Below are 13541 nucleotides of genomic sequence, written 5' to 3'. Positions count from 1 at the left end.
TCATAACTGCCAAGCCAAGCAGAAACTCACCTGCACTGGAGTCCAGGATTTTATGTGGCAATAAGCATTTTTAATTAAAAGTTTCCCATTTCCTAAATTTGGAACTGAATCTGTAAACATGTGGCAGATTGAGCTAACACATCCAAGCATCATTGGCGCTATGGGGGAAATGTGGCTTTTTAAAAAATTGAATGGTTAAGCTGAGAAAATCCAGCTGTGTTTTACTTAAAATTGCAATAATCAGAGTTCTTTTACTCCTTTTTTCTTTTTTCATCAGTGTATCTGCTGTTGTGTGTGTTGGCTCCCCATCCCCCAGCTCTTCACTTTCATCTTTGAAGAATGATTTCAGATAGGGATGAGGGTTAAAGCAATATAATACTTATTCACTCTAGTGAGTGATAGAAAGCCTCTCCTGCCTTGTAGTTTATCTTTTAAATAGGTCAGAAGCAGCAGGTAATCTTCATCAGCAAAGCAATTAGATTTTTAACCCTTACCTGTCATGTTGCTAGAGGTCTTTGAGTTTACACAGAAGTATATGGTGTTCCTTAATTAGAAGTAAAATTGTCCCTGGAAAGCAATTTCCCAGTTAAATCAAGAAATACTTATATTGGTGTCCGAATTATTCTTACATGGTGTTTAGGATGATGGGGCTGGGGGAACGGGGAGCAGTCAGGGAGAGAATCTGGCCATTACTCAAGGGAGTCACAAAGTTCACTTTCAAGGCTGGGTTAGGTTCCTTGATGAAGGCCATTGTCAGATTGGACTAGAAATAGTTGTTTTAAACTCATTATTCCCCCAGTAAATCCACATTCTACTTTCCATTAGAGGAGTAAAGTATGGTGCCACACAGGGCTGCTAAATCTCTGTAGGTGGTAGATCTAAGAAAAATCAATTCATGCGAAGGTAAAGGAGGAGGTAAACANAGAAAAAAGAATGTGTAACCCAGATAAGTTTATGTAAAATAATACCAAGAAACATTAAATTAGGGTATGCACTGCAAAGGAAAAGAACAGATGTGAGAGAAAGATTGTACTTGCAAGGTGAGATGTAGGAAATACTTTCTAGTAGGATGGTGGGAGTCATATATGAAACAAGCTAAAACTTCCCAGATTTGTTCCTGGTAGAATTTTTAATGAGATTCTCCTTCACCCCCAGAGTTGCCTCAGTTTCTTTTCTACAGCCTTTTACTAACTTGTTGAAGGAAATAGGTAGGGGCCTCACCATTCCATCCTTGCTGTCTTAAAATAGTCACTTTTGCCACGTTTTCAGAGCATGCTCCTTGAGTCCTTCAAGCCACAGCTTCTCCCTGCTGCCTTCCAGCTGTGATCTCCTTATAGGTGTAGCACCATGGCAACAGGCCCAGCCTAGAGCCCAGGAACCTTGTTTGTGTTACCTGAGAGGCTAGATGCAGCCTAAAGGAAGAGAAGAAGGAATATTATCCTGCAGACTGTTTGGATGAAGATCACTTCTTGTTGTTTGTGTTTCTATTCCGCTTCTATTGAAGACTTGAAATTTATCCAAAGATGGAAAGCATTTATCCAAAGATGTTATCAGTAATGGAAGGCAGCAGGAAACCATCTTCTATTAGCTCCTGTCTTCTAAACAGAGAGTTGTTTACTGAGATGTAGTTCAGAAAGTGACTTGCTACACCGGGACATGAGGCATCGCTATGATTTGGGGTTGCACTGCCAGGTGGCTGTACAATTGCTTCATGTAGGTAGGTGTTTATTTTGTTTGAAATAAAAATAACATGTTTTAGAAAAATTTCCCAGGGAATCTAAAAAATAAAATAAGCCTTTTGTCGTGCCTTCTTCTATTTTAAATATGCCTTAATCTTTCCTGTTGTGCAACTCACCCCCAGAACATGAGAGGCTTTTCCCCTCCAGCAACTCCTACTGGGAAAAATGGGCTGGAATTGTTTCGTATTTGTTTAGTAAAGATTACAGTGTCCAGTTGCCTCAGCCAAGCTTCCTATGCAGCATATTGAGAAAGCCTGTATGATAATTAAAGTAAAAAAAATTTTAGCATTTAGTTATTTATAATTGACATACTATATTTGCATACATAATATATCTATATGTAGATATATATAACTTGTTATTGTCTTATCCAATAGAACAAAGGAAAATAAAGGTGGAGCTGTTACATGGTTATATTTTTACATACAAAACATTGGATGGCATTTGTCCTTTTTGTGCATACTTTGTATTATTAGTGAGAAATGTAAATATTTACTTTTTTACTTTATAAATTGCTGAATATCAAAACATGTTTTTCAGCCTAAACTTTAAATGGTGATTCTTTTTTTTCTTTTTTTTTTTTTTTTTTTTGGTGTGGAAAGAAGAATGGACTAAATCCTTATTAAGAAGCTGTTTCTTATTTTAAGGAGTTTGATTCAACAATGTTAGTATGGAGACAGAAGGGAGAAAGCAGCCTTTAGTGCTAGTTTCCAATATCTTATTACTTTGTAATTTAGCTAAAAGCTAGTCTGGCATTAAGTATTTCAGTTCCTTTTAATGTTAACATGCTTATTCCAAGGAAGTGAATTAAGCTGCTTATTTAATGTGTTTTACAAACAAATGTTTTTACATAAGGCATTTCTTTTTACCCTTATTACTAATTACTTCTGCTTGAAATGAAATATATGAATTTAACCTTGGATGTTTCAGTCAGTAAATCTTATAATCATTGAGTAAAACTGTGTGGCCTTCCAGTTCTGTATTCAAATTGTTTTAATTTCATTAATTATTTCAAGAGGAAGGCAGTGAAGTACTAGCTCCTATAATGACAAGTGTCATGATTCCCAGCATTCTTTTTAAAACAACTAGGAAATAAAATCAGCCAGGATACCTGAATGGTGTTTGACAAAGATCTGTTCTTCCAGATGAGAGTTTGGGCATTTTTTCCCATGGTGGGAGGTTTCTTCAATGCATTTTATTCTTTATTCATATTTATACAGTAAAGCATGGATACAACCAAAAGCTTGCCAGAAAAGAATTCCATATTGAAATGGAAATCAGGCCTTTTGAAAGACAGGGTCTTGTGCTGAAAAGTTTGGCTTTGATTCTGTGTGTATGTGTGTGTATTCTGCCAAAACAGAAAGAAACAAAATGAGGATTCAGCCACTACTATTTTGCTAACGATAGAAGAGAACAAAGCTATTGCATTGGGAAAAGAAAGAAAGAATGTGTTTTGGCAATACCTTTGCATAAAAAAAGAATATGTAATATAACCTTGAATAGTATGTATTTTTCCATCTTTCAAGATAAGAATGGGGATAAAAACAATGTCTGTAGTGGAGCTTTGAGCTCCCTTGAGACTAGTAAAATTATAGTATGTTTTTATTCTTTATTTGGTGGGGGAAAGTGTGTGTGCTCACATGTATATATAGAGAGAGCTTTTATGTGCTACACGAATATGATTACTATTATTGCTTTATAGATTAACTATTAATTTGTTCCTCAGTTACTTTTTTCCCTTAGGGCATTTGTACATTTCTACATCTGTTGTTAGCCTCCATTGCATTAGACCTTCATTTCCTTCTTGGCCAAGATTCCACTACCTTAGATATCTTTTTCTACTTTCAGGTCTCGTGGGCTGCCTAAACTAAAAGAGTCACGTTCCCATGAATCCTTGCTGAGCCCGTGCAGCGCAGTAGAATGTCTGGATCTTGGTAGAGGAGAACCTGTATCAGTGAAACCACTCCACAGTAGCATCCTTGGACAAGACTTCTGCTTTGAGGTAAAAAAGTGTAGAAAGAAAGAGTGTTACACAACAAGTAGATTTTCTATTCAGTAATTTTGAAATTTGATTACTGTGATGTCAATGATTTGATTATCTTAACTGGTTTTCTGCTGCTATAAATTACCTACTTACAGGGAAAAAGTTGGAAACCTATTAATCTAATTATATTTGCAATTAAAGTTATTAATGTTAGCTCCTTGTCCCTTTTGACTTTGTCCGCTTTCAAAAAAGTTGGGTTCTTAGTGCATTCTCAGCAGAGGTCACAAGACTAACAGTAACTTATTAAATTAGTATATTGATTTTTTAGTATTGATAAGGATGTCACCCACTATGTTTTTGTTTTTCTCCTGAGGCCCTTAGTGCATTCTCAGCAGAGGTCACAAGACTAACAGTAACTTATTAAATTAGTATATTGATTTGTTAGTATTGATAAGGATGTCACCCACTATGTTTTTGTTTTTCTCCTGAGGCCCTAAGTCCCCAATTTTAATAATTTTTTGAGGAAATCAACCCAAACCATAATTTTTCAAACTATAATATGAGCAGTTAAAGATCTGGGACCATGTCTTATTTATTTTTGTAATATCCTGCACCTAGCCTAGTCCCTGGCACATTGCAGGTGCCTAATTTCTTGAATGAACAAATTGCCCTTCATCAGAAAATTATGACCTTCACTTTTTATAAGGTAATTTCCTCCCTTCCAAATTAAATATACTCTTATGGCCATTTACAAGTTAAATTTGAAATATATATATATATATATATAAAATTATTAGGGTTAGGATTTGAATAATCAATAAGAGCTTACTAAGTAACTAGTGATGAGTCCTTTGCTAGATGTTGTTTTGTTCCTGTTCTTATGGACCGGTGCTGTCCAAGAGAAATATAATGCAAGCCACATATGTAATTTTAAATTTATTTAACCAAAATATTATTTTAACATATCGCATAAAAATTATCAATGAGATATTTTACATTCTTTTTTCTTGTACTAAATCTGCAAAATCTGATGTGTATTTTACACTTACAGCACATATCAGTTTGGACTAGCCACATTTCAGGTACTCACTAATCACATGAGGCTAGTAGCTGCCGTATTGGACAGAGCATATAATCTGATCTGACTCACTAGGTTATGACCTGAGATTGAGTTCTAATATGTGAACAAACTTCAGCAATTTGGGCAAGTCATTTATTGGTGATCTTTTTTATAAAAATCACTTGAACTTTGTCATATTTGTAGAACTCAATTCAATAGACTATATACAAAGCCCAGTGTTAAGTGCTAGGCATATAGGCAACATGTTTCATTTTTAAAGGACAGTGATAATAGTGATCAGGCTAACCTAATACATGACTGGAAATCAGCAGGCTGGTTCCCTAGTGGAGGAGAAATTGGTTATGAAGACAATAATTCAGTACTACCAACTCTTCACAATTTCATTTATTACCCTTCTATAATATTATAGTGAAGGCAATCTTGAGAAATCTGATAAGCTATTTTAGAGACTCTTTTCCTTTTTTCTTTACTTTTTATTAACTCACTTAGAATTGAACATACTCAGTTGCAGGTAATGTAAGATGTGGCCTGAAAGGTTTTTAATTTTGATTTTTCTGAACTGTAGGCTAGTTTTATGTTCCTCAACTGAATTCCAGATGGCCTTTGTTCTCATACCTCGAAATGAGTTTGAATGCTACCTAGATAACAAAGCAAAAAAGGAGTATAGATGTAGGTAGGGATATCACAGAAGTAACAGAGATCATTTTAGTTTCATGTAGTATGTTTTGGGTTCATAGCATATCCCTAACTCTTAAATGATAGAACTAGGAAGACCAAGCCCCCAAATGCTGTTTCCTTTTCCTTATCTCTAATCTTTATGTTGAAGGTTACCTACTTAAGTGGAAGTAAATGCTTCAGCTGTAACTCTGCTTCAGAGAGAGATAAGTGGATGGAAAACCTTCGCAGGACAGTTCAACCAAATAAGGTAATAATGGTAAATGGTAAGTGTAGTAGTAATACCTTAATTTTTATAGAGCTTTATAGTTTTAAAGCACATTTATATGTTATGCCATGTTATGCTAAAAATAATCTAATTACAGATATTATTATCATGGTTTTACCAGTATGGATAAGAAGACTCAGAAAACTTAAGTGACAAGTCAGAAGCTAGTACATGATAGAAATAGGACTTCTTAACTCCTCCTTATCTCTTTTTTATTTGCAGAAACTAGTTCAATTGCCATGAGACTGGCTATATGAGAACTTACCATTTCAAGATGATTTTTTTTAACCTAAATAAAATAGAATGTATGTGATACTCTCAGAAAACTTAAGTGACAAGTCAGAAGCTAGTACATGATAGAAATAGGACTTCTTAACTCCTTATCTCTTTTTTATTTGCAGCAACTAGTTCAATTGTCATGAGACTGGCTATATGAGAACTTACCATTTCAAGATGATTTTTTTTAACCTAAATAAAATAGAATGTATGTGATACTCTTAAGATTGTGATACATTCTTGTTTCAAGCTTGCTATTATAATAAACAATGACATAGCTATCTCTTTCATTATTTGTTGACTCCCCTTAATAGAGTACATAGGCAGCATCACCTACTTTAAGAGGAAAATGTTCTCTTTCTGGGATGTCAGCTCTGAAAATTTAACTTTTTTGCCTCTTTACAGGACAATTGCAGACGAGCTGAAAATGTTCTCCGTTTATGGATCATTGAAGCCAAGGACCTTGCCCCTAAAAAGAAATATTTCTGTGAACTGTGCCTTGATGATACCCTCTTTGCTCGTACAACCAGCAAGACCAAAGCAGACAATATTTTCTGGGGCGAACATTTTGAATTCTACAGCCTTCCACCTCTTCATAGCATCACAGTTCACATTTATAAGGATGTGGAAAAAAAGAAAAAAAAAGACAAGAATAATTACGTAGGGTTAGTCAACATTCCCACTGCCAGTGTGACTGGTCGCCAATTTGTAGAAAAGTGGTATCCAGTGAGTACACCTACACCCAGCAAAGGAAAGACAGGAGGACCTTCTATTCGGATTAAATCACGTTTCCAAACTATCACCATTCTGCCTATGGAGCAATACAAAGAATTTGCAGAATTTGTCACCAGCAACTACACCATGCTGTGTTCTGTCCTTGAGCCAGTAATTAGTGTGAGAAATAAAGAGGAGTTGGCTTGTGCCTTAGTGCACATTCTTCAAAGTACTGGCAGAGCCAAGGTAAGTGGATTGCATTACCTGAAATCTCTCAGCCTACCTTTTACAAAGAAACAAAAGTATGGATACTGTGGAGATCCAATTTAGAAAAATGTGCTTTGCTATTGGTCAAAAAAAGAAAAAAGAAGAATTAAGAAGGAAACCTATTAGCAGTTCTTAGATCCAGAAAAGATGGCGATTATAAAACTAAAGAAGTAAAATGGAGAGACCAACAAATACTAAAGTCATTTGCATGAATGATAGATACCATAGCCAGCACTTTACCATCTAACAAAATAAGTGGTAGAATAAGCATGATAACCCTACATTGTGTTCAAGATTCTTTATTTCTGAAGTGTTGTATGCTGGTTTTCTCCCTCACTATATTTTGTTTAAGATTAACTGCTGACTATATCCCCTAGGCATAGAAGTAGGTATTACAGAAGCATGCTGGGTATTAGCAAGAGTTCTCATGGGATTAAAATCTATATTTGGAATAAAAATATCAAGGGATGTTATACAATCAGTAGCTGTTTCTTTTTTTTTTTTTTTTCCTTTTTGTCTTTTTTCGTGACCGGTAACGGGATCGCAACACTCAGTGTCGTGCCCCTATCACGACCGGCAACGGGATCGCAACCCTCGGTGTCGCGCCCGCACCGCGCTCAACCAGTGAGCAGACCGGTCTCTATATGGGATCCGAACCCTCGGCGGGAGCGCCGCCCCGCTCCCAAGCACCGCACTCTACCGAGTGTACCACCGGGCCGGCCCAGTAGCTGTTTCATGATAGCCATATCTCATTTCATCCTGGGTAAAGGTAAAAATTCAGGAAGATAAAAAAGAAATACTGTGATTGTAGGAAGAACAACCATCGACTGATACAGTCTTTGACCTATGAGACATACATACTCACTTAATGGGGCTGGGTCTCCATTACATTGTATGCAAACTGGTCATAGTAAAATTATATTTCAGATCCAGAGAAGTTAACAGCTAGAATAATTTATTTAGAACCAAACAATAAGATAAAGTGCTATTAAGATTCCTTGATACAGAGCCGGCCTGGTGGCGCACTGGAGAGTGCGCTGCTTGGGAGCGCGGCAGCGCTCCTGCCGAGGGTTCGGATCCCATGTGGAGACCGGGCGGTGCGGGTGCAACACCGAGGGTTGCGATCCCGTTGCCGGTCCCTGGTATGGGCGCAACACCGAGGGTTGCGATCCCGTTGCCGGTCCCTGGTATGGGCGCAACACCGAGGATTGTGATCCCGTTACCGGTCAGTAAAAAAGACAAAAAGGGGGAAAAAAAAAAAAAGATTCCTTGATACAAACCAGAATACATCAATACATTCAATATTATTTCCTTGTCTGTCTTTCTGATAATAATTTTTGTGCTTGAATTTACTGATAATAATCTTGAGCTTTCTGTTGTTAAAAAGGCTTAAGAGTTTGGGGTGAGATGTCATTGAAATTTTGAATCTTATCGGAAATTGCATGGACATGTTCTTTTTGCTTTTCAGTTACTCAAGGTTCAGGATATACATAAGGTTTATTTTAAACAACTTTTATTAATTTATATACAATTTAGGTCTAATAAACTATACCCGTTTAAAATGGAAAAATTTAATGAGTTTTGACAGATTATGCACCTGTTGAAACTACCACCAGAAGCAAGATGCAGAATGTTACTAACACCTGCAAAATTTTCCTTGTGCCTTTTAACATAATGGGACCCTGAGTAAGTCCCATTAATGTTTAAAATACTTAGTTTTAAGGTAAAAATAAATCAGCATATTTCCTCTGTTTTTGGTTTTGGAGCCATTGAAATGTCCAATAAATACATAACATTCAAAATATATGATGTTATCACATTTCAAACTGAACAACAATAAATACTGAATTTTAATCAAGTTCTTTAAGACTGTTGGGGAATGAAGCAGCTATTTCTTCAGGGCTTCATCTCTCCTTATGCCTTCTCCATGGATGAATGGATGGATGGATGGACGGACAGATGGATGGATGGATAGACAGACGGACATATAGACAGCCTAGAAAACGAGTGCAAATGATGAGTTCAAGAAATTCTTTGTTGATACTATGGACCAGTTTGTAACAATTACGTATTGAACACCTAATATATTGCAGAAACTGTTAGGTGGTGGAGATATTGTGGTGAACAAAAGTAGACACTGTCCTTGGCCTCATGGTGCTTACAGTTTTCTGGGGAAAACAGATCTTAGTCGAGTAATTGCAGAAATAAATGTGTGATTACAGTGAGAAATACAGAGGATAAGAAGACAAGGGGCTATGAGTATGGAGCAAGGGGACCTCACTAGTGGGGTTCAGTGGCAGTTTTGGTCAAGGCAGGCTCTGCTGAGGAAATTATGTGTGAACTAAGATCCAAAAGATCCCAGGAATTAGCTCCATGACAGTGGGAGGAACAAGAGTGGGAGTGGAGCAGAACTGAGATCAGCATTTGCAGAAGGCTTTGTGGTGAATAGAGAACATTGTGTGCAGGAAAGGCTTGGTGTATTAAAGGACCTAAAAGGAAGGCCCTTGAGGCTGGAGCAGAATGCAGAGAGAATGGTACAAGACAAGGCTGGAAAGGTAGACAGAAACCAGAAAACACAGAGACTTATAGGCTGCATTCAGAATTATGGTCTTTATCAAAAGTGCAATGAAAAATCTTTGAAGGAATTTTAAACTTCGGGACAGTGACACCTAAAATTTTATCCTGACTGCCTTTTTTCTTTCAAATGAATCTGGTAGCTTTAGTTTTATAGCCGCATTCCCAGGATGTCTGATATTTCATCAGTCTCTTCTAATGTATATTATTTATTCAGTTACTTTCTGCCTGATTGAACATTATTCTACCAGGATTTTCTGACTGACTTGGTGATGTCGGAGGTGGATCGTTGTGGAGAGCATGACGTCTTGATCTTCAGAGAGAACACCATTGCCACCAAATCCATTGAGGAATACCTCAAATTGGTGGGACAACAGTATCTTCATGATGCACTGGGTATGGAAAAGAATTATCTCCTCTTTCCCTTTCTATTTTAAGTTATGTTACCCTCATGAGACAAAATTGAGCTCAAATTCTGCATGGTATTTAGTTCTAGATTACTAGAACGTTAAGGTTTGAGTTTCGGCTGTAAGAAATCTTCAGTACTCACCAGCGGAGGAACAACAGATTAGTTTATTACAATATATGCAGAAATAGAAAGCTCATCAGTATACTCAGGTACCCCCAGGCCCCCAAGTTCCAGATTCTGGGATATACAATAATATTAGTGGGTATCATTACTCTACCTAAGGTGGCCTATTTTCCTCAACGTGTTGAATATTTATGCCATGATACAAATATATTACACAAATTTTGGAAGTGTTAAACTTAGTTACTGTGCTAACGAAATTCTAATCAGAAATGAAATTCTTGCCAGTACCTACGACTCCAAATATCCGCCTTCAAGATTTGTAGAATTTGTGTGTGTGTGGCTGGCCAATATGAGGATCAGAACCCTTGACCTTGGTGTTACAAGGCCATGCTCTAACCAACTGAGCTATCTGGCCAGACCCCTCTAGAATTTTTAACGTAAGTAATTTTTATCCAATCAATATTTCTTGCTGACTAGGCCACTCACTTGCAGGTTCATGAACATATCAGTCATGAAATTCAGGCATTAACCACTAGAGTAAAGCACTGTACTAGGCACTTACCTCATGACAGAGTAGACATAAGTTCCCTGAAAAAAATAACCCTTTCTTTTATCTCCATATCCCTAATACTTTGCAAAGAAAGTAGAGCAGCACTGTCCTATAGAAATATAATACGAGCCATGCGTGAGTAATTTTAAATTTTCTAGTGGTCACAGTATAAAAATGGTAAAGAGAAACTGGGTAAATTAACATTTTGTTTAACCCATTATATCCAAATATTATTTAACAATTAGCCAATCTAAAACTATTAATGAGGTATTTTACTTTTTTCATACTGTCTGAAATCAGTGTGTATTTTACATTTATTACACATTTCAATTTGCACTAGCCACATGTCTAGTGCTTAAAAGTCACATGTGACTATCAAGAGTATATCAGTAAAGGTATGTTGAACGACTGGAGAGATTTTTGCCCTTGAGGTGCTTACAATATAGAAAGATGAAAGTGGGAGCTAAAAAAAATAAACATAAAAAGAAAGAAAGATACAGCGATCACAATAATTTGTTGAGCTTTTGAAAGGAGAGAATGGAACTAAGGGCACCAGAGGTGAGAAAAGGGGAGATGGAGGGGAGGTTAGCAAGAAATTGGAAAAGGACCACAAAAGATTACATTGTATAATGATAAATATAGTAATTATCCTGATTTGAGGATCATGTATTACATACAGGTATTGATATTCAACACTGTACCCCACAGATATGTACAATCAATTATGTTTCAATTTAAAATAATTTTTTTAAAAATTAGGAAAAGAAATTTCTGAAATAAAAATAAACTTGGGAGGAAAAAAGAAAAACAATATAGGGAGATGAGATAGGGATATTCCTATAACCAAAAAGAGAAATCCTGGGTTTTTTTCAAAGAATTAAAAAAATTAATTACAGCTGATAGAATTGTAGAATTTCCTGTGTGAAATACATTTATGTTGTGTGTGTACCTTAAAGGGTAGAAAGGTTATTTAAAGACAGGCATTGGGCAAGGGCGGTGAGGGGATTAGTATGGGGGAAAGAACAAAAAGGCACAGAGGTGGGAGAGAACCAGGCATGTGTGGAATAAAACCTATTAGCTGAAAAAAGACACAAAAGAGACAAGTGAGCAACAACAAAAGATTATAAAATAATTAGAATCAATTTGTTGGGATCCTTGAATGCTTGCCTAAGGGTTTAGATTTTATAGTAATCACTGGAGAGCTGCTGAAAGTTTTGAGCAGGGTGTTTTCAATGAAATTAAACTGGTTAAGATGGGTTGATGAAGAAAGCTACTGAAAGCAGAGCTGTCAGTTAAAAAGTCATTGTAACGAGGAAGAAAAGAAATAGAGTCTCTGAATGAGATAATCACTGAGAGTAAAAATAGAGAAAAAGATGGATATGAGAAATATTAAAGTTGATCTGATAGGACTTGGCAACTTTCTCAGTTTGTGAGAAGAGGAAGGAATCAAATATCACAGAGAATTTTGGGCCTTTGTGAGTGACTAGAAGGATGATGAGATTCTTAACAAAAATGGAAATCACAGAAGTAGTCGGCTTAAGAGAAGAGAAATATTTCCACTTCACATATATTCGATGTGAAGTTGTCTAGCTGGCTGTTGGAAATTTGGGACTAACTTACCTATGGGGAGCGGTTAATTGAAACTGTTAGATTACCAAGCAGGAAGAGAATAGGGACAAAAAGGGATTTTATAGTGCACCTGGGTTTATGAGCAAGGAAAGAAATTCAAGCAACCCCTCAAAGATCTCTGATACTGTGTTTGTAATCCAAGGGCAAGAGCCAGGGTAATAAGAATGGCTGCTGCTTCTAAGAGCAAAAACAGAAATAGCCAGTAAACTTCTTCAGGACAGGGATTGTATTATCTTCTCATTAAGGTTTTGCTATATTTCATATACTTTGGGCAAAAAGCAGATGCTGTTTTCAGACTGCCTGAGAAACTCTCAGTGAGAACTGATTTTAAAGTTGACAGTCGTATTGCGCAGTGTCTACCTGCTTCTTAACCAGTCTTCATTTATCCTGATTAAAGCAGTACTCTTTACTGCACAGATTCATTCTCATTTAGACTTAAATCTTCCATTTGTTAGCCCCTTTACCTTTCTGATTTAAATCGGATTGCAGTTGATGTCCTGTGACACACAGGAAATACCATCTGTGAGACAGAGAAAAGAAGTCCCTGAAAAGGCCTGATTTCCACCCTTCCTTGATGGTGGAGGCAAATTCCTTTCAGCAGTAACATATCCTTACCTGTTGACTTATTCCTATATGTGAAATTTTGATGCTAGATAGTGATGAGTTAATGATTTACATAGAAAACACATCATAGAACATTCTGAGCACAAAAAACATTTAAACAACATAGTGAACACTCTGGCTCTAATTTTTTTCAAAGGCAAGAGAGCCAACTTAAATAGGCTTTTTTCTTGAAGAATAAAAGAAAAATAGAGTTAATATTCATGTGATTTATTAATATTAGTATTGTTTCCCTAGAATAGATATAATTTAAAAGAACTTACCAAATAGAATATTTATGACACACATTTAGAGTTTGGCCAATTTTCTCATGGGATATTTGACATTGATTGCTTAGTTTTAAATTTAGGTGCTCTTTAAATGAGGTAGATTGTGTAGGGGCACATACCATAGGAGACATGGAGAACATGCTAAATACATATCTTGTGAGAACTGGTAACATTTTTTAAAACCTTTTATTAGTTTTGGCCTTTTCACTTTATGAAAGATATGTAAAAGTTGTTTTGACATTTTTTAAAACCTTTTATTAGTTTTGGCCTTTTCACTTTATGAAAGATATGTAAAAGTTATTTTGTCTATATACTTTCCGAACATGAAAAAAACCTGATCCCTAACCTCCAAGGTTGATCTT

General features: G+C 36.2%; 1 protein-coding gene across 1 annotated transcript in view; it reads left to right on the top strand.

Annotated features, from left to right (window-relative positions):
• The window catches only part of RASAL2 (RAS protein activator like 2), a 105727-nt gene that overhangs the window by 65194 nt on the left and 26992 nt on the right, over positions 1 to 13541 (top strand). Inside the window, exons 5-8 of the mRNA XM_008571818.1 lie at positions 3588 to 3741; positions 5631 to 5729; positions 6429 to 6983; positions 9830 to 9974. Of these exons, the coding sequence (XP_008570040.1) occupies positions 3588 to 3741; positions 5631 to 5729; positions 6429 to 6983; positions 9830 to 9974 (953 nt within the window). The remainder of the gene's footprint in view (positions 1 to 3587; positions 3742 to 5630; positions 5730 to 6428; positions 6984 to 9829; positions 9975 to 13541) is intronic.

This window comes from Galeopterus variegatus, unplaced genomic scaffold (assembly GCF_000696425.1).
Source record: "Galeopterus variegatus unplaced genomic scaffold, G_variegatus-3.0.2 Scaffold724, whole genome shotgun sequence".
NCBI classification, from domain to species: Eukaryota; Metazoa; Chordata; class Mammalia; order Dermoptera; family Cynocephalidae; genus Galeopterus; species Galeopterus variegatus.
The sequence above is the reverse complement of the archived record's forward strand: the minus strand, read 5'-3'. Positions and strand labels throughout refer to the sequence as shown.